We start from the raw sequence: 22591 nt of genomic DNA on the forward strand, positions 1-22591 counted from the left end.
ATGAATTTCAGGGCATTAGGTATTTTATAGAAAGATTTATCACAGGTCTTCTTAAAGTATCTTCTTTATAAATTTAATTAACTTTTGTGCTTATGAAGATTTTAAAATAACATCTGCTTCATACAGCATCCAGTTCATAATGAGGCAGTTTAATCATGGACTAATTATAGATATTAAAAAATGAAATAATACTCCTCCAGCAGCTTCATAAGCTATTAAATGGATATGCAGAGGACTAGTGCTATCTGTGTTCCAGAAGTATTTTTCTATTTATCTCTAAAAGCTTTAAATCTACATATTCAAAGTCTAATTAAAGGTATTTTAAGCTCCATTTTGGTTTACCTGGGCCATAGTATACACATCTGGGCAAACTGCATGCCTTTTTTGCAGAGGATGGTGGGATTTAACTCAGGGGCACTTTACCTCTGAGCCACTTCCACAGCCCCTTTTTATTTTTTATTTTGAGACAGGCTCTCACTATGTTGCTGAGAGTCTCACTAAGTCCCTGAGGCTGACCTCCTTGTCTCAGCCACACAAGTCATTGGGGTTACAGGCATGAGCCACTGCTCCCAGCCAGACTAAGTGTCTTATTGAATAATTTGACAAACAGATTATAGCATCAATTTAGGATAATCTATTGAGTACTGAGTTTTGATAATAATTATTAATTAATATAATGCTGCAAGTATAAAATTATTCCAAAATTGGCAAATAGTACAGTTCGTCATGATATTGGGAACTGTTGAATAAGAGAAGAAAGATCCTTGAACTAAAACAACAAAACAATTTACTGATTTTGTATGATGTTGACTTTTCTATTGGAAGAAAAGTATTAGGTCATGTTTTCCAATAGAACCAATACTTCTGTTGGAAATCACAGCACACAGAACAGTTGATGCTTAACCTAGTTCTCCCCAAGTCCAGGAAATGTCAAGATGCTATTCACATATGAAAATGGCCGCAGGTTGCATTTCCTCCTTAATATAAACTAATAAATTGCAGACATATTACAAGCTACTTTGCAAAAATATTTCTAACTTTGTACCAGGAAGTATTTGTGGGAGAGATCAACTTAGTGGATGAGTCTGTAGAGTAAAATTTCAGCAAATTCAATTTTAAAAAATCAACTATTTTTCAAATGTAACTTATTCTATGTAAACATAAGTATCCCATAATTCCATGGAGAGCCAGTCCTTTTTTTTTATAGATAAGAACATAATAAACACCAGTGAATTTGATTATTAGAAGGCTGGAACTCTGGGTGGAAATTGTAGTTTTTCTAAAGAAGGTTTTACTCTAAGTCTGATAGGAAAGACCTGTGTAATCTACTTTCCTGTTTTTGCTTAACACAGACTGTTAGGGGTTCTTCTTACTCCTTGCTGAAAGATCTCAGTTCCATAGCAAAATCAGTACTGCCACCTTGTGACACTCTCCTTAACTTTTCTCTGGCTTAAACTCATTTCTTCCCTTGAGCACTTCTTATCTGTGATTTACAGATGGAGTCTTCCTTACATTTGTGTTTTACTTGCTTGTTTTGGTAAGAAGCTTTTCCAGGGTAAAACCTGTGGCATTTTGTTCTTTATTCCATTTTGTGGTCTCTTGTGGATATTTCTTCAGTACATTTGAATAGCAAAGTAGTTAACATGACAATTGATACCATCAGACTCAAAAAAATTTAAATCACTATCTATAAAAAGGAAATGAAAATTGGTTCTTGTGGTTTCTGTTTTACAACCATAACTATGTTGCTTGCCTTACCAAACAAAAAGGTTGAACATTTGTTGGATTGAAAAATTACAATGAAATAGTATTTCCTCAGTATTTTACATTTGATGATCATGTTTTCAAAAACAAATTTTCGTGCTTTTTAAAATCTCTTTATCTTTGCAGCTTTTGTCATTCCTTCAGGGTTTATTTACTTTTTACCACGAGGGATATGAACTCGCCCAAGAATTTGCACCATATAAGCAACAGCTACAGTTCAACTTGCAGAATGTAAGTTTATAGCTGTTCTTCCTGCCTTTCCTCAGTGAATCTGATGATCACAGGAGAACTTATTTGTAACCAAGTCAAACCGAAAAATCTTTCAAAAACTTGTCTAGGTAGGGTAAACCTCAATAATTTAAAAAAAGTCACTGTATTAAAAATACATTTTTTTCTAGCTGCTAGGTAAAAAGTATAACATAAAAGAACAACGTTTATGTTAAAAAAATATTTAAGCCAGCATTTTTTTTTGCCTTTATTCAATGTTCTTGTTAATTTACTGGCTAATGCAGGATGAATAAATTCTAGAGATCTGTTTTACAGCATGGTGACAATAGTTAATAACAGTATTGTTAGAATTTACTGAAAATTTGTTAGTGTAGAATTTTAATGTTCTACACACACAAATGTTAACTATGTATATTAATTAACTTGATTGTGGAAATCATTTCATGGTGTATACTTTATCAAAACATCACATACACCTTAAATATATACAATTTTTATTTGTCATTTGTACCTCAAAGCTGGAAAAAAAAAAGATACTGATTGACCTTGGGCAAGTCTTATCTGTTGAGATAGCAACATTTCTACATTTGTGAAATGATATTATTAAACATGAATATTCTCAGGTCCCATCTCTCTGTGAAGAGGGAGAATAAAAATATGTGATATTTATTATTCTCAAATAATATGAATAGTGAATGTGGTTTTGAAACATTCAAAATAACTGCTTTAAAGCATAAGCAAAAATTATTTCCAAACAGCCCATTTCTCTGAGGTTTATCTTGTGAAGTAGTCTAACCAATCCTTTTAATCTCTGCTTTCACAACTTTATAATTTTTGATTTCCAAATACTAAGCAATAGCCATTAAAGAAGAGCAAATAGCCAACCCATTTCTGCCTTGTTCAACCTCACAAAGAGTGAGGTCCTCCCGATGGTTGAGGTTTTTCTGTAACTGAAACACTCTTACTCTAGCCAGAATCATTTAGGACAATCGTACTTAATTTTCTATTAAAAAAAAAAGTGTTTTTCTGCTTATTTGGATCTTACCATTATAGAGATGTTCATAAGTAAAAATACAGAGTTGGAATGTCCCATGAGAAATATATAATTGGATTTATTCTATTTGTGTTTTGAGTTTTCACTTTTATTTAACTTAGATTTTCTGGAAGAATTAATTTCACTTTTTCCTATTGTTTTTCAACATGGAATACATTCGGACTTTTTGGGTAAATATTAAAAAGGAAAATTATAAAAGCCATAGCATTTTTATGATTTATTTCCATATTAAATTCAATTGTGTTAAGTTTCTAGTGATTCATGGATAGAAGAAGAGGAAGAAATTGTAAAAATACTGAATTCTGTATTCTTATGAGAAAAGTAGCCGAAAATTCACAAGAAAAATTTCTTAAGCTGATTTGAAATTCAGTACTTTTATCATGTACCACAACAAGATCTTAGAGTTAGGTGGTGATTTTTATATTTTCAGACACTTCTTATTAAGGTAATGTGTCCTGAATGCAAAAGAGATTTTTATAGAGAAAAGCATGATGCTTTCTACAGCTTAAGTAAACTTGCTGGAAGGTGGGTAAACTATATCTTGCAGAAGATGTCAGGACTTGGAAGACTATTAATTTTTATGACTTAATTCATATACTAATCTCTAAATAACTATGTTAGTATTTCTGAAAACCAAACCATATGATGTTTCTTTAACAAAGCTTTTGGAACAAGAACGGTGAACTGTTTTCTTGATTTATTCAGCACCACTTATAATCAAAAATATCATTTTTTTAACTTCTAAAAAATCAAATCCCTATGTATCTACTTTTTGTCATAGAGAGTAGGGAATTCAAAACTGTATTTAATGAATCGTACTTATTTTTAATTGCTAAATTTACCTTTTAAGTAATATTAGAGTATGAAATCCCCCCCCACCCTTCTCTCTTTCACACACACACACACACACACACACACACACACACTCTCTCTCTCTCTCTCTCTCTCTCTCTCTCTCTCTCTCTCTCACGGATCCAAAGGAGAAACAGTACGGAAGGTCATTCAAAAAGTTTCCACTACAGTGATTTGAAATTAGACCACAGGACTGAACATCAACCAGGATCATGGATGTGGCAAATGACACTGAAAGAATCTGAGTTATGTTTTTTGTACCATTTGCAGTTTTGAGATTTTAGTGGTGGGGTTCCTCAGAACTGGTAGGAAACAATGAAAAAAATGTTTTGTTTTTTTTGTTTTTTTGTTTATTTAAGACAAGAAATAATTTTGAAAGTACTCGCCAAGAAGTAGAGCGGTTGATGCAGAGGATGAAATCTGCCAACCAAGACTACAGACCACCCAGCCAGTGGACAATGGAAGGCTATCTTTATGTCCAGGAGAAACGTGAGTCTCAAAGGCATAATTTACATATTGTGATTTAGCATGCTCTTTTTGTATGATGTGACTTGGTTGCTTTCATTTTTTTCTTGTAGGAAGACTGAAATTTCTCTTAGTTCCCTCATGTTTAGAATAGCCTGTTCTCCCATCACCACCACTACAGTGACGAAGCTCTTCCCATTTTGGCATCAGGGTCTCTAAGTTGATATCGTGATGAATGTGGAACTTGCATTTTGTACTGATGATACAGTTACCTGAGTTCAGTTTTAGAATTAAATTGTAACACCTCATCTCAACTTAAAGTTGCATGGAAAATTGAAAATCAAAACCTTTGTCAGGATGAGTCATCCTAGTGACTATAATAATAATTTTCTCCTGTAGCAGCATTATTTTGTTTAATTCTGTGCGCTGCCAGTTTTCAGGAGTAAAATTGGTAATTATGTCATGTCACATTGACACTCTTTACTTCCTGAGGTTAAGAAATAAGTACTAGATCAAATAGAGCATTATTATAATTGCTTCATGCAAAGGTTTTTCTCACAAAAAATTTTTTAAAAGCCATTTAAACTTGTATAACTAGGCTCCTTTCTGCATGTTACTTCCCTTAAGTGGAAACCAGTTTGCCTCTTTTGACTGAGTTAACTCTGTTTCAAATTAGATTTTCCCTAAAGTGCTGTACTTGTACTGTTCATGTTGAAGGAACAATCATTTTATTCTCAGTCTCTCATGGACCAGTGTCTTTGTTAAATACAAACTCATGTGCTTAGATTGTGCATCAAGGTCAAATTGCTACAAATATTTTGACATGCACATTCCTTCTTCTCACACATTGGAACTCACAAACCACATGGAGTACCACTTCTTTAACATCTCCATGTCAGTAGGCTGAAGAGCAGTGAAGTTCTCTTGGTTGGTATAATAACTTAAAGGGTTTTTGATGAGGATTCCCAGAGATACTGGGTTGGCCATGAAAAGTTTTTAAATATATGCAACGTGGTCACTAAAATGCCAATAATTTTTGCATTTGAGATTCCCAGGTGATGCTCCATTGTTGGATATCGTTTACAAGCAAATAATTTGATCAACAGACTCAGCGAAGAGATGCCGGCTTAGGAGATCTGGGCTCCTAATTTTTTTTTTTTCTCTCATAAATCTACTTTGGCCATTCCTAGCTGCTCTATAATTAGAGCATAAGGTGTAACTTCCACCCCCGAGTTCATGAAGAAGGAGCAATCCATTGGTTCACATATAGGGTATAAAGATTTGGCTTGAGTCTCTAAGGGAATTTTAAAATATTTATTTTAAATCTTTCTGGTTTGCAATCCTTGGTATAAGGGTCTATTGGGAGGAGTCACTTTTTACATTAATGATGACTTTGGCTAAATGGAGGAAGGATTTGTTGACAGTAAGTGTTCTTCAGACTTGCAGTAGGGGTAGAAGAGGTTCCTTCCTTGTGTCTACAGAATTTTTGTTCATTCTAACCTGATAACAGTTTATTTCTTGACTTCTTTTCCCCACCCTGGAATATGTCCCCTCTAGAACTTTCAGCAGATCCTCCTAAAGTGCTGGTGAGTTCTGCCCTGCTGCAGTGGCCTGGGCCCTGCCTGATGCTGAAAGCTCTCAGTCAGACTCTTCCCCCTTTTAACACCTCTTCTTTGATATTGTATCCCCAACACAGTTTTCACCTTGACTTTCTCTGTTATCTGCCCACATATTTTTTTTATTTTTATGTATAATTGACATACAATAAATCACACTAATTTCAAGTGTACAGTTTGATAAGTCTCACCATGTTTGCATCTCTCCATCCACACCACTATCCAACCTGATAAGTGTGCTCATCACCTTCACAATCCGTTCCTCCTGTTTTTTTCCACCTACTGCCTTCCCAAATTCCCCTTGCCTGGGGTTTAAAAAGAAAAGTGTATCTGTTTATATGCTTTGGGAATTACTTTTCTGTAAGGGGAAAAAATTCAAAGCCCCATCCAACTGGAGAGCATTTATGATAAGAGAATCTAATTAAGATGTCATGGATTGTGTGCTCACTCTCACTGAACATGTCAGTTCTGTTGGAGACAGAAAATGGGATAAAGAATTTGGCTTCAGGATTTGCTTCTTCTGCTGCTTTTGTTTTGTTTGTAATGAAGGCATAAGACAAACTCACACAATTAGCAGTCATTAAAATATCAAGGTCTTAAATGGAGTGGTAAATAGTGATGGGCATGACAGGGTAGAAGCAGATCACTATAGTTTGGACACAGATCTCCACTTTATCTGGGTATGTATTTTATGTTATCTGCCTCTAGACATGTGTCAAATCACATTTGAACAGACTTCAATTTACCAGAAAGAGCAGGAGTCCCAAAGTCATTACTCTGTTGGAATTCCATGTCTGCTCACTAACTCTGTGACTTTTGAAATGCATATTCCCTCTTTTTCTGAGCTGTCTCTCCACTCATAAAAGGGATATTTATTCTTATTTCCTAATGGTGTTGCAAGAATTAGAGATAATATTTATAAGATGTCTCTATTTTCAGTGATGGTATTAAAGATAGCATTAGGGCCAGGCATGGTGGTGCACACCTGTAATCCCAGTGGCTCAGGAGACTGAGGCAGGAGGATCTCCAGTTCAAAGCTAGCCTCAGCAAAAAGCGAGGCACCAAACAACTCAGTGAGACCCTGTCTCTACATAAAATACAAAATAGGGCTGGGAATGTGGCTCAGTGGTCGTGTGTCCCTGGGTTCAATCACCAGTACCCCCCAAAAAATAGCATTATGCTTACCGGAGCCCTAACTATTCTAGGCAATGTAAATTCATCTCATTTAATTCTTTTTTAAGAATTTTGTTTTAGATGTTGATGGACCTTTATTTTATTTTTATTTTTATTTTTATGCAGTACTGAGAATGAAACCCAGTACCTCACACATGCTAGACAGCGCACTACCACTAAGCCACAACCCAAGCCCTCATTTAATTCTTGAAACAACTAAGAGTATCATTTCTCTAAAAGGAACAAATGTAATCACATGTCCTCTTGAAGAAACTATTCTCTGCAGCATCTAGGCTCAGTTTTATTGTACATAAAATGCTGTTTATAATGTCTGACTCAAAATGTTCTTAGATAAAATTGCAGGCACCTAGTAGGTATTTGGTGAATATTAATTCCCCTCCCACTCCTCAGACGCTCATCTCAGCAACCTGAGATGATGACTAGGTAAGATAATTAAACTTCTTTTATTTTGCAAATTTAGAACTACAGTAAATTTTTATTTTCCCAGACACTTACAGGGAGTTCAGAATTGCTTGTCTAAGAACATCTGTCCTGGCTGACTGCCAGGCGGCTCTAAGGGAAGCAGCATGTGTGTGCAGCAAACTTGGCCATTAAATGTGGGAGGTTTCAAACTTAAGATGGAGGCAGGAAAAATCATCTTAAGTCTAAAATATCATCAGGGCATTGCAGGAGCTTATTTTAAAATTATAGCTAATAATGCTTCTGAAGTTGCTACCTAAGTACTAAAGTCACCATGAATTTCCATCCAGCCATTTTCTACTAATCAATTCTAAGTCTTTAAGTATTTATATCACACATAAAAGAGTTATCAACAAGTATCGTTAAGTATTATAGTATAACATGATCTCAAAACGGAACTGAAGTTAATTGCAATAATCGCTTGTAATTATAAAGTATATGCTGTGCCCTGTAATTTGAAAATCTGGAGTGGCTTAAGTATTCGTGTTAAACTTGACACCAAGGGCACCATTATTAAGGAAAAAGAATGCAAATGGCTCATGGAATACTTTTCTAAAGAGGTGAATTTTTTAATATTTCAATTTCTTGCTTCTAAATCTGTGGTCCTGAAATCATGCCAGCAATAACAATTGTGCACATTTGTTGCTAGAGAAATCCAGGTGTTAAGCAAGATGGGTCCCTAGATGAAGAAGCTTTATAGAAAATAAGCTCAATTTTCAGCCACTCAGCCCACTGCGGCATTTGAGTACAGAACACTTAGTGACCCTGTGGGAAAACTGAAGGACTTCTGTTTTGGTCCTAAAAAGGTTGAACTAACAATATATCCTATCCTCTGGCAAAGCAGCAGCATCCACATTGTTTAAGGAGAGCACTGGGCTGTACCATGGTGTGCCAGGGGAGAAGGCTGCACAGTGGGGAAAGCAAGGTGAACACTACACAGATGCAAGCTTCCTTTATAAAAATATATATTTTACTTATTGGGGGGGGGGGCACTGGGGATTGAATACATGGCCTCCTGCATCTAGGCAAGCTCTCTCTGAGTTACATTCCCAGTCCTATAAGTTCCTTTAAATATAAATGGTGGAAATTATTTTCATTTTAAGGAGTAAAATGAATTTGTTTTCTTTCATGTTAGTGGTAAGAGGAGACAACTCCAGGGTCAGGAAGGTCTTAGAGCAGGATGCAATCAATCATTCCTTTATTCTTTTGTCAAATATTTTTTTGACCATGTTCTAAGGATTATGAATATTCTAGTTCAGCTAATCATATCCTGCTCTTAGAGACTTGTACAATATCATGACAGAGATAGGAAATACATAAATTCGTAAGATTTATCATGTTTAGCAGTTATAACTGCTAAGAAGAAAGGAAAACAAGAAAGAAAGATAAGAACTATCAAGGTTGAGGGTGTTGAGATGTTAGCTATTCTATAGGAAAATGTGTATTATGAAGGTGACATGAAGGAAGAGACCTGAAGGAAGTGACAGGACAAGTTATCAGATACCTGAAGGAAAGGTAGTTCAGGCTGGAGGAGTAGCCAGTGTAAGTGTCCTGGGGTAGGACTCATTCACTGTGCTCAAGGACCAGGAAGGGAACCAGTGTAGCTGGATCAGCCTATGTGAGGCAGAAAACATTTGGGTGTGAGGTGAGAACAGCATGAGATATATGAATACATGACCAATCATGTACAACCACAGAAGGGGAAGTTATATGCCATGTATATATGATATGTCAAAATACATCCTACTGTCATGTAAAACTAAGAAGAACAAATAAAAATTTAAAAAAACAACAACAGAATGAGAGGCCATATTATATGGAGCCTACTGCATAATAGGCTCTTTGGTTTTTAATTGGAGTGATCTGGGAAACCATGGGAGGGTTTTGAACAAAGGAGTGAACTGACCTGGCTTAATATTTAGCAGGATATTTTCTGACAATTTCTAGAGTAGAGAACAAGAGTAGATGTAGGGGAAATAATTTTTAATCACTTGGACTATTTATTATTCTTTCTACATCTTTGGAGGACAAGTACATTTGTTTCTTGGTATCTCAGGGAGGATTGGTTCCAGGATCCCATGTGGATAGCATATTCCAAAGAGGCTCAAATCTTACATAAAATTGCATATAACCTACAAACACCCTTCTTACACTTTAAATTATCTTTAGACTATAATACCAAATGCAATGTAAATGTTGTGTAAATAGTGGTTATATTATATTGCTTAGGGAATAATGACAAGAAAAAACTTTGTTCATGTTCAATGCAGGTAGGTTCCCCCCACCGCCCAGATATTTTCAGTCTGCAGTCTGTTGGGATTGCAGATTCAGAATGGCAGATATGGAAAGCTGGTTATACACTACCTTTTCAGATAAGACAGCTCAGTTCAGATCTAAACCTGCCCTTGAGCTTGCAGAGCCAGTGTGGGAGCTCCAGGAAAGCCGAATTGTTTGCTTCCTGTATGCGGTACCCTCTCCCGCTCTTCTTTAACTGGCCTTTTTCACAGTAAATATCCCAGCCTTCCGTGGTGTATGGAGATAACTTAATTGTGTGTCAGTGTACAAACTTAGATTCAAAGCATTTGTTAAAATTCAAAATATTTTTTGTTTCCTTACCTTAGGACCACTTGGCTTCACATGGACTAAACATTACTGTACATATGATAAGGGAAGTAAAACATTTACGATGAGTGTTTCAGAAATGAAATCCAGTGGGAAAATGGTGAGTTTGTTTTGCTTTTTTGTTTATTTGTTTGTTTTTTAACTAAGCTTATTGTGTAGGTAATGGAAATAAAACAACATAGACATAGGCTTGCTTTTCTAAAAACATACACGTTTTTTAAAGTTGAAAATTCAAAAACCTTTCTCATTTTTTTTTCTCGAATTTTAGTGACCTTAATAATTTAAAAAGAGTGGGCAGAGTTTTTCTATAATTGGTCATGAAATGTTTATAAGCAGTTGAGTTAAATGTAGGGGGTCCTTCAATAGATTATCAAGGTGTCATCTCATGTCCCTGGCAGCAGAGTTATTGGTCTGCACTGCCGGTTGGCTAACAGCCCAGGAAGGGACGGTCAGTGACTGAACCAGTCTGGAGGATTCTGCATTTTTCCCTCCGTGGCTTCTGCAGAGGCTACATGTGCACTTGAGTGTCCTTACCTCTTTTGCACTGTTTACTGTTTACCAAAATGCTGGCCAAGGAGTTTCTCAGAAGAAACCAACTGATGCTCATTTATCCCTAAAGTAATTTGGTCCCTGAATGTCTTGCATGGCTAGTCAACAGTATAGGACATTGTATACTTTATTTGAGGAAATGCTGTAGAGAGCTTTACTGCATACAGTACTTTTGAGTTAACAGATGAATATGGCAAATAATTAAGCTTGTGAATTACATCATTAGGGCATGATCTAAGAATCCTGGGGCTGAGAGTTATCCTAAAGATAATTTTGTCTTATTTTTAACAGATCAGGAAAGTTTTTAGAAAGAAGTGACTCACCCAGCTAATTTCTAGTATAGATCATGGCAGAGGTAAATGTTGATCTAAGTTAGACACATATTCAAATATGTCAGCCGAAACTTATTGTGCTGGGGCATTCACTGGAGTCTAATAATTCAAACTGAAAGACGTAAAATAAAGGAGAAAATACCAGAGGAAAAGAACCCCTGAATCACTGTCATCATGGGAAGTTACTCAGTGCCATAATCACAGCTAGTTTCTGTTCTCTAGCATAACGATTGCCAGAAATTCAACATAGGTGACTGTTGGGCAGTTAATGCAAATAGACCAAGCCAAAGTCTGTTCATAAATCTGATATCTGTAACCAAAGACAGAATTAACCAGACACTGGATAAACGTTCCCCTTGGAAAAGATTGGCATCCCAGGCACAGAAGAGCTTTCCTATGCATTGGGCCCAGGTTTGGTCCCTTTCAAAGAGTTTCTGATTTAGTAGTAGAGTACAGTTGGTTACCAGCAAAGCAATCATGTGGATGTATGCTGCAGTAGTGGTATAGTAAGTGTGTGCTGTAACTTTATTGTTTTGGTAGCTCTTCTGTGACTTTGAGCTAGCTGTCATTTTATAACATAAGACTCTAAAATACAGATGTGCTCACATGATACTAATCTCTTGGCAATCTAAGGAATTTTGATTAAGAAAAGCAGTGTTCTATCTGAACATTCTCCATATACAACTATGATGTTACAATAACTGTGATTTCATACCTTTTTGAAACCCAAAGACCTAAGGGTATTGTACAGTATAACAACATTATAAGTAAATGTGCTGCAAGGTACTGGACAGGCCTGTCACAAAATTCTTTGAAATAAAACATCAATGTGCAATTAATTAATAAATGGTTTGATATATTATAATTGGGCAGCCAACATTAGGGAGGAATAAAAGTATGATTATGACCTTTATGCATAACTTATATTGTTAAGCTAACATCTTAATCTGGCTACTTTACCATGTACTTAATGTATTTCAGTTCACTTGGTCCTGTAATAATGTGGTGCTCCTCTTGTTTCAGAATGGCCTTGTTACTAGTTCACCAGAAATGTTTAAGTTAAAATCTTGTATCCGACGAAAGACAGACTCAATTGATAAACGATTCTGCTTTGACATTGAAGTAGTTGAAAGGTTTGAATTTTGCTTTTTACTTTGTTTTGGTTGGTTTTTTAATTAATATTTTGATTTATAAATGACAGTGGGATGCATTACAATTCATATTACACATATAGAGCACAAATTTTTTTTATCTCTGGTTGTATACAAAGTATATTCACACAAATTCATGTCTTACTACATGTACTTCAGCTATTGATGTTCATCACATTCCACCATCATTTCTAACCCATGCTCCCTTCCTTCCCCTCCCACCCCTTTGCTCTATCTAGAGTTTGTCTATTCCTTCCATGACCCCACTATGAATTAGCCTCCTTGTATCAAAGAAAATATTTGGCATTTGTTTTTTGGGGATTGGCTAACTTCACTTAGCATTATCTTCTCTAACTCCATCCATTTACCTGTAAAGCCATGATTTTATTCTCTTTTATTGCTGAGTAATATTCTATTGTGTATATATGCCACATTTTTTATCCATTCATCTATTGAAGGGCATGTAGGTTGATTCCACAGTTTAGCTATTGTGAATTGTGCTACTATAAACATTGATGTGTCTGTGTCCCTATAGTATGCTGTTTTTAAGTCTTTGGGTATAAACCAAGGAGAGGGATAGCTAGGTCAAATGGTTTTTCCATTCCCAATTTTCCAAAGAAATCTCCATACTGCTTTCCATATTAGCTGCACCAATTTGCAGTCCCACCAACAATGTTTGAGTGTACCTTTTCCCCCCACATCCTCACCAGCACTTATTGTTGTTTGTATTCTTGAATAGCTGCCATTCTGACTGGAGTGAGATGAAATCTTAGAGTAGTTTTGATTTGCATTTCTCTAATTGCTAGAGATGTTGAACATTTTTTCATATGTTTGTTGATTGATTGTATATCCTTTTCTGAAAAGTGTCTCTTCAGTTCCTTGGCCCATTTATTGGTTGGGTTATTTGGTTTTTTGGTATTAAGGTTTTTGAGTGTTTATATATCCTAAAGATTAGTGTTCTAATTGATGTGCTTGTGGTAAAGATTTTCTCCCATTCTGTAGGCTCTCTATTCATCTCACTGATTGTTTCTTTTGCTAAGAAGAAGCTTTTGAGTTTGAATCCATCCCATTTATTGATTCTTGCAAAACTTTTATTTTTTTATTCTAGCTTTTCTCTCTCTTCTTTTTACTCTTCAAAATGTAATACCTTTATTGTTAAGTAGGAATTTGAACATTAGCAAATGTATAAAGACGTAACAGGAATAAATGTATATATTAAGTGTCTTTTTTTGGCAGGCATGGGATCATTACATTACAGGCCTTTTCTGAAGCTAATAGGAAGCTTTGGCTTGAAGCCATGGATGGGAAAGAACCGGTAAGAATTTGACTCATTCTATAATTTAGGTTTTATTATTTTAACATTTCAAAGTGCATCTGAAATTTTTTTCATGTGTCTATTGGACAATTGAAAATATGGAAATTGTTAGAAAAGTGGCAACTTGCACTGTGTTCCTAGTGTTGACTCAGTAACCAGCTCATCACTCCAACCTTCTATCTTGCCTTTCAGGGACCTTCTAGGAATAATTTAAAACCCTAAAATTACTTTAAAAATATTTATAATCATTAATTGGGCTGCACTCATACTATTTTATACAATTAATAATTAGTGCACGCCCAGTTGTTGCAAGACCTGTGTTAGGCATTGCGATCAGAGAAAAGAACAGGATTCAGAGTCAGTCCATTTGTAAAGAAGTATATTTGGTAAAACTGTCTGAGCCAGGATATATCCTCTGCCATGCATATCCTTGTTTTCTGTTATTTGACACTGATGTGATAACTTACTTACAAGTATAGAGAGGCTTATATAAAAAAAAATTGGGTCGTTCATCACTTAATTTTCTTGGTGAACACTGTTGATAGCTCTGTAGAAGGTGGGCACACAGAGTGAACAGGAAGTGCCTTCCTGTCACTTGAGACCCTTCCTGAGATAGCAGAGAACCTGCCCACAATGCTGAGTAAAGTGCTCCTGTGGCAGCCGTGATATCACAATAGGTTCTGCAGACTCAGTGGCCTCCCTCACATGGCACCAGCCCTGTGATAGGGTGAGCATAGAGGTCATGACTCAGCCTTTGGAAAAATCATGTAGTCACTTGAAGGACTCATTTTAGGTCTGCTGAATTTAATAATTATAATAAAAAAATTGAGATTCTGCATCTATTCTTAACTGTTTTCTATTTCAATTTTATTATATTTTACTAAAACGTTACTGATAGGTTCCTTTTTTTTTTCTTTTAAAGTGGCTCTTTACCACAATGGTTGAGGAGCCCTTACCTACAGCAAATTTAGGGGACAGTTTGTGAGCTCAGCCAGTACAAGTTTCCATTATGCACATTGAGAACCAGGTACTAAGCAGATGGTCTGAGGAAGGAACAGTCAGGTGACAGGTGTGTGAGATACTTCCTGAAAAAGGTATGTTATGCATCACATTGGGGAAAAGAATGAGAAGCATATAGTGGTAAAGCTTAGCCAAGGGCAGGACTGCCAGGATGGAAAGGTGTGGGAAGCCATACTGGCCTCACCGCGAGGAGTGGGTCTGTTGACAAGGTAAGCAGATGGCGCTGTGGACACAGCAGTAATAGGCCTTGAAGTCAAGGTACCTCCTTTGTGTCTTTGTGTGCAAACATCATCTTGCCAATCTTTGTGTGCTGGGTCATTAACTGCAAGTAACTTATTGACATCCTTTGTTTTTTAGATTTATACCCTGCCTGCCATTATTAGCAAGAAAGAAGAAAGTAAGTCTTTTTTTTTTTTCTCCCTCCAAAACCTTTTATTTGTATGAACAGTTGTTGGCTCTTGGCTTAGCTGTGAGATTATATAGAAAGAGCAGAGACCTTATATATTTGAGTTCAAAAAACATTTTCTCTATTAGTCAGAAATAATTCTACTTTCAAGCTTACCCTTTGAAGTAAGCTGAAAATAAAACCAGAGACACATTTCCTGACAGATGGATGAGAAAACAGAAGGAACATTCTCAATTCTAGAGTTGAGTTTTGCTGATGAGGTACCTTCGCCTTATTCCATTCTCCCAATCAGGCCTGAAGGAAAACCTAATTGTTTATGGTAAAGTTGTCAGCTAGCCACCGTGCAGGCTGTAGAAGTAAAGTAAGATTAGGCATCTTTCCCTCTGCCCTGGGATCACTGGTGGTTCTTTTTAACATTGGGTAAAGAGGCTAGACCATGCCTAAGGTCATAGAAGAGGCTTGTTTGGAGGGATCCGTAGTGAGCACAGGGTCACCAGGGGGTGGCAGACAGCATTCTGGACATCTCTAATTCAAACAGCCACAGGTCTAAAGATTCCCAAACCCAGCACCCATGTAGGCCCAGGGGAGGGCTGAGATGCTGCCTTTTTAATGTGTGTTCATGTAAGTCATTCAAATAATGACTTAAATTTTTATCATATATTTTTGTCACACAAGTGTTATGTGATATTAGATATTAACTCTGGGGAAATATTCTCCCATACGATTGATCTGATGGTGCAGCAATTTTGAAATCTTGAGTCAAAGAAGTTTCCTATGATAAAACCACAAACTATACCCCTATTTCAGTTAACACAATTACGTTTTATTTCTTTGGCTTTTGTTACTTATTTACATGCTCTGTCTTACCCCTGAAAGAGATTTGAGGCTGTTAATATTCAGTTTTTGTTTTTGTGTTTTCTGCTGTTGGTGGTGCTGATTTGTTTGGGGGAGTTGCTTGCTTGTTTGATTTTTACAACAGTTAGAGGCTTCTTTATCTTATTTTCCCTGCCTCACTTTTCTAGAAATACAAGAATTAATACATGAGTGTTTTTCACCATTTTTAGGAGATAATATATATGTAGGAAAGCATGTTTTTTCCGAGTATTATTTCTGAATCACTAGGATCAACTCATTCTTTAAAAATAGTTTGTGTGTTGTTCATGTCCTGAGCTTCTTTAATCATCTGCCACCTTCTGCCATCTCTTATCCTTGATTAGGGTATTTTCATACGTGCTTTAAAATTTTTTGTTTCAGTTCAAAATTATATTCTAGTGATTGTGAAACTCTCAGACCTCTTAAGTCTTAATTAAGCCATGTGAGCTCATTGTAGTATGGCTATTGAGCAGTTCATGGCTTCTTTTCACCGTTCTACTTCCTCTCTACATGTCACCTTATGTTTAAGACTGACTGTCCCTTTTTGGTACTCAACTCTCCCACAAGTGTCATAGACTCCATAATTGGTACTTGAAGCCAATCTCTACCTTGATTCATAGGCCAGCTTGAGAAGTGCTTGTTTATAGCCTCAATAATTCAGATGGATTCTGCTTATACTAAAATATTCTTGTTATCCTTTGGAATCTCAGGGATTTTTTTGTGATATGTATTTGTATTTTTGAACTGCTAAAAATAATAATGATGTTTTATACAATAAACCATGAAGCTCAAGTACAAATTTGTTTTGAATGCCAATCATTCAAAGTGGTCATGACAGCTATGCTTTCCATGAGAACCCTAAAAACAACAGAGTAAGAACTATCTTGTATCCTAAAATAGCCATACTGTGAATGCACAGAGAGCACATGCCATGGAATGAAGATTGAATCTAGGCTGTGCCGGTAGAGTCATGAGAATCCTTAGAAGCCTAATATGAAAAAGTCTCCATGCCTTGTGGTTACTCATAATTCATCATTTGCAGAATATAGGTACTAGAGATAAGACTTTATCACTGGGTACCTTTTATGTAAAAACATCAAGTAAAACACCAGAGTACTGGCCAGCTATAGGATATTAAATCCACAAATGTTCTTTGGGCTATATGTTAGACTACAGTGTACTTTTCTTAAAATTGTTAGACTTTGGGAATTAATTTATTTTAAGGTAGTAACATGTGTTATCAATATTCAAGAGATGCTATTCATCTAAGATTAGAACTAGCACTGAGCATGGTGGTGCCCACCTGTAATCCTAGCTACTCTGGAGGCTGAGGCAATAGAATTGCAAGTTTGAGGCCAGCCTGGGCAACTTAGGGAGACTGTCTCAAAATAAAAAATGAAAAGGGCTGGGAATGTAGCTCAGTAGTAGAGAATCTTTAGGTTCTCTACTATCCCTAGGACCAAAAAAAAAAAAAAAAAAAAGAGAGTTAACATCTCAAACCATGCTGTTGGGGATATTTTGAGTCTTTTTTTTTTTTTTTGGTGCTGAGATTGAACCCAGGCCCTTATGCATGCTATGCAAGCACTCTACCAACTGAGCTATATCCCCAGCCTGTTGGGGATATTTTGTTAAAAAAAAAAAATAGCTCATCAGTCATTCTTCGTAATTATGCTATTTGAACTCATTTTTCAAGGAAACAAAGCATCTTTCTTGACATACTTTTCAAGACCTCCCTCTTGGAACTGGTCTTTATAACGTCAAAGTCACTTAGTATTTTTTCTAGGTTTTCTTTCTTTATCCTTCTTTCCTGGTGCCATGAGCCTTGTACCCACTCAAACATGAGTTTTGTATGATGGTTTTTTAACTAGTACTTTACCCCTAGGTTCTTTCACAAAGTGACTATTTGTGAAAGAAAAAGTACTTAAATCTCATTCTTTTATAAATAATCAATTCAATCATAGCCCATTGTGCACCTGCTTTATTCCAGGTATTGTGAATAAGATTAAGGAAGTCCTTTTTACTCTGTGTCTGCTAATAAGAGTCACTATTTAGGCATGTAACAGAAAAGTCACCTAGAGTTCAGTTCTCATATGGAATTGAAGAGATTGGAGCAGAAGGCAATTTTAAAATTTCTGAACAACTCTGAATTTTGGCTACCGTTCAGTGACTTTCGTTATGTGTGTCTACTGGCTGTATTCTATATATTCAACATTAAAGAGAAAAATTAAGCTTGTTCTTCTTGTTGTAGGCAGTTGTGTAAGGGGGGGTCCGGCGGAACGTCAGAGGGAGAGACCACACAAGAGACTTACTCCATGCAATTGGCAAAAAGGGATTTATTGGGGATCCATTCCAGTGCGCTGGGACTCTGTGCCCACTCAAGAAGGGAGCACAGCTCAGAGCCCAGAGCAAAGGTCAAGCAGAGCTTAAGTACACTTTTTGGGGAGGGCGGGAGGCTTTGCATACATCAGAACAAATCATCACGAGGCGCGGGGAAATTGAACAACAACTTTGAGACGTGATTGGCACATTCATTGGCGGGCGAGGGTGATTGGTCATTCGTAAGCGGGTTACACATTCAAACTGATTGGTTCCGGCCCTGTGAGGAACTGCACAGGGCCCTAGGCTAAATGGCCAGTAGGGTGTTGTCTTAACTATCTCAGGAATCTGGGTGTAACAGAGGAACTTAATAATACCTAATCTTTTACATTCAAGCTTTCCAGCTTAGAAACTTTACCCTTTCATTTGAAATCTCTTGTAGTTTTCTACTGCTGTTTGGTTCACTTCTGAAAGTTCTCAAACATCCTAGGTAACATAGCCCTTCGTCTAATCCTCCCCTAGACCTTTGATCTAACACAGCTTTATTTCCCTCAAAGAGACTCATGACTCTGGTGCTCTTCATGGGCAGACCAAGATGAGAGAACAATCTGGGCCTGTGTTGTAGAGTTCTACCTGTTTATCCTTTAAGAAGAAGGAAGAAGGTCCCGGTGGGCCCTGTGAATACCCATGAATGTACTCATATGACATTAGATGACTGTATCCTAATCTGAAATGGCATATTACAAAAGTGAATTATAAATTAAATTCAAGTGTTGCTTTGTTTTGTCAGCCCTGAGAATGTACTGTAAGGCCAAGTAGATTACATCTGTAAAAGACTTGCTGGGTTTGAATGAGCAGGAAATCGAAAATACAAGGACTTTTGCTTTGTTAGCTCTATTATTTTTCTTTTCCTCATGGCTGTTTGAATTCTGTTGAGATTAATAGCTTTTGTGCTGCAAAACTGCCTTATGGAAACTTTCTCTGAGTTTCAATAAAAGCTTTAGCCCTGAAGAGTTTCCGGAGGGAAAATATGTTTAAACTTAACTTTTGATTGAATAAATTAAGTTCATTAAGTTAGTCTGTCTTTGGCTTCTATCCCTGGAGGCCAAAAACCATTCATATTATAGGATTTAAATTCCTAGGAGTTTGGTAGTAGCTGAATTCAGAGAGTCCCTCTGGTCTTCTCTAAAACAGGGAAATACAGGGTTGGGATCCAGGCTAAACCTAGAAAGGAATTCACAAAAGTATCTTCTGAGAGCTGATAAACTTGAATCCTCATAGAAGATATCAGAGAAGGTACTTAAGCAAGCCTGATACAAACAATTAACTATCAAACCATCTATAAATAAGCATAATTAGTTGCCTGCTCTGCACTAGGCACTGAGCCCTGAACTAGCAATGCATATTTCTGCTGTGTAGGGTGCTACCCTATTTTCTCCATATTGGCAGCAGGAGTGCCTTGTTTTCCATTGAAAGACAATTATGACAATGTTTTTCCATTTTTAATGGTACAAACTGATTTAGTTATACCTCTTTCCATGAACATCTCATGAACACTGAAGAGTAAACAGTTCATTTTTCTTAGGCTATAGAAAACCTGTTTAGTTGAATTCTCATTAATAATATATTAAGTGTAGTAACCCCTTCATGGCTTTGAAAAATTGCTCATTTTCCATTGCAGTTTAATTTGCCCCTTTCTTTCCTAATAAATGACACTCCTTGTGATTACCTCTTCTTTAAATTTTTCAATATATTTATTTATTTGTTCTAATTAGTTATACATGACAGCAGAATGCACTTTGAGTCATGGAGCACAATTTTTCACTTGTTGTACACAAAGTAAAGTCACACCATTTGTGCAATCATATATTCACCTAGAGTAATGATGTCCATCTCATTCCACCATTTTTCCTGACTCCATAGCCCCCCTCCTGTCTCCCCCATTGCCCGATCCAAAGTTCCTCCACTCATCCCACCCGCCATCTTCCCCCACCCCCATCCAACCATTACGGACAGCACCCAGCATCCACTTATCAGAGAAAACATTCAGCCTTTGGATTTTGGGGATTGGCTTACTTCACTTGACGTGATATTCTCCAACTCCATCCATTTATCTGCAAATGCCATATTTTTTTCTCTTTTAATGCTGAGTAATATTCCATTGTGCATATATACCACAGTTTCTTTATCCATTCATTTATTGAAGGGCATCTAGGTTGGTTCCACAGTTTAGCTATTGTGAATTGTACTGCTATAAACATTTATGTGGCTATGTGACTACCTTTTACATCAAGTCATCAGGACACAAACCAAACCATGTTGTCCTCTTCTCAGATTTCACCAGAAAATTCTGGTACTCAAATGGAGGAACTATTGAATAGACCTCTGCAAAGGATCCACAAATAGGTGCTTCCAGCTCTTGTTCTATAATTTGTTATGTGAATCAACAGCAAAGAAGTCCCAGAAAAAAATGGATATTTTCCAGTTAAGGAAGGCAAAACTAATGGTGTAGGATTGGCTTTATTTACTGCTACAGGGAATTACTTAAGATTTTTATAGTTAAATTAGAACTGCCTGGGTTAGGCTATGGTAACAGATGATCCTCAGATCTGAGAGACTTGGAAAGTAAAGGCTCATTTCTTATTCATAGTACCCATCCACATAGGTCAACGACAGCTGTCTCATAGTTTTCACTCTGCAGCTCACATTGATATTGTCACCTCCTTCTCTGTTATTGCAGATCCTGAGCCAGCAAAATAAGAAATGGCAAGCTATCTCTTGGCTCTGAGGGTCTGCTGGGTAGTGACACATCACTTCTATTCTTATTTCACTGGATAGTATATGTCAAATGCCCATGCCTATCTTTAAGGATGCTGAGAAATAAAATCTTCCTGCAGGAAGAGGCAACAAAGATGAGTGAGCAGTAATCCCACTTTGCTATGGTCTGTTTAGTCCCAGCAAAATGTGCTCATTGTAGATTTATTGAACTATAATGAACACAGAAGTACATTTCTTAATATCTAGTTTATCTTTAGTGGCCACCAAGGCACACAGGGCCTCACCATTTTATGCTTGAGCTATGTCTGTTAAAGAAACAAATCCTTGCTCTGGCCCCAAATTAAAAAAAAAAAAAAAAGTAATGTAATATGCTTCTTTGAAAAATAGTGTTCCTGGTTGATATCCCTAAAGTTCTAGTGATTTCAGCCATGCCAAATAAAGTGTGTCTTTTTTTTTTAATGCAGGAAGTGTGATTGTTATTTTATTTTTTATTTGTTCTTTTTAGTTATACATGACAGTTGAATCTATTTTGACATAATGAGACAAGTATGGAATATATCCTGTTCTCATTTGTTTTAATTCAGATCCCAGTACGTCTCCTTCCCCCTTCCCTTCCCTGACCCCTTACTCCCTTCCCTCTATTTCTACCATTTACAGAGTTACTGTTTTAAAATTACTTATGGATATAAATGATGGTGAGATTCATGCTAAGTGAAATAAGGCATGTGTTAATCATCAAATGTTACTATGCAGGCATTTAGCCAACACTCCATTAGCACTTACTATATTTGAAGCACTATTCTTGGAGCTTTGCAGATATTAATTTATTTCATCCTTAAACATCCCTATAAGGAAGAGATAGTTGTTATTCTCATTTTATAGATCAGGAAACTAAGGCACAAAGAGGTTAAAGCCATTCCCAGTAACACAGTTTTTTAGTGGGAGAGTAACTTGGGTCTCTCTCTCTTTAGAAGTAATGGGTTCATTCATCATTTCTCTTTGGCAGTGATGTGTGGACAGGAGTAGAGGGAGAAGGAAACTGGCACTCCTTTGGCTTGCTCCTCTGTTATGTGTTCTTCAGTACTTCATCTGGTTTAGTCTTCATCTTACTGTGACTTTTCACATGTTTACTCACTTCCTTATTTTTTAAAAATATTTATTTTTTAGTTGTAGTTGGACATAATACCTTTATTTTATTAATTTATATTTATGTGGTGGTGAGGATCGAACCCAGGGCCTTGCACATGCTAGGCAAAGTGCTCTTACTGCTGAGCCATAACCCCAACCCCTTACTTTCTTATTTTACACAATGAAGGAACCAAGTTCATAGAGGTTATAGGCACCTCCCATCCACACATCAGGAATAGTGAAGTGAGGACCAACCCTAAGTGGCTTGGCTCTAAACCCAGCTGGGCCCTGTCTCTGCATCATGGGACTATGCTCTTTGAGCCAATCAAATAATGATCAGAGGCAACAGATAAAAATGCATGGTTATTTTTGCCAATACAGTGTATTTTGTCTTTTTCCACATCTCTGAACTGATTGGTAATGTTGTGTTTACTCATGTAAAAGACGCTAAGTGTAGGATTTACATATT

The 22591-nt window shown here is 36.6% G+C and overlaps 1 protein-coding gene across 2 annotated transcripts in view; it reads left to right on the plus strand.

Moving 5' to 3' along the window:
* Positions 1-22591, plus strand: part of Arhgap42 (Rho GTPase activating protein 42) — a 258977-nt gene that overhangs the window by 202117 nt on the left and 34269 nt on the right. For both annotated transcript variants that reach the window (XM_026392469.2, XM_026392470.2), the window contains exons 7-12: positions 1891-1995; positions 4258-4387; positions 10254-10354; positions 12159-12268; positions 13523-13601; positions 14979-15018. In XM_026392469.2, the coding sequence (XP_026248254.2) occupies positions 1891-1995; positions 4258-4387; positions 10254-10354; positions 12159-12268; positions 13523-13601; positions 14979-15018 (565 nt within the window). The remainder of the gene's footprint in view (positions 1-1890; positions 1996-4257; positions 4388-10253; positions 10355-12158; positions 12269-13522; positions 13602-14978; positions 15019-22591) is intronic.

This window comes from Urocitellus parryii, chromosome 4 (genome assembly GCF_045843805.1).
Source record: "Urocitellus parryii isolate mUroPar1 chromosome 4, mUroPar1.hap1, whole genome shotgun sequence".
In the NCBI taxonomy this organism is placed as follows: Eukaryota; Metazoa; Chordata; class Mammalia; order Rodentia; family Sciuridae; genus Urocitellus; species Urocitellus parryii.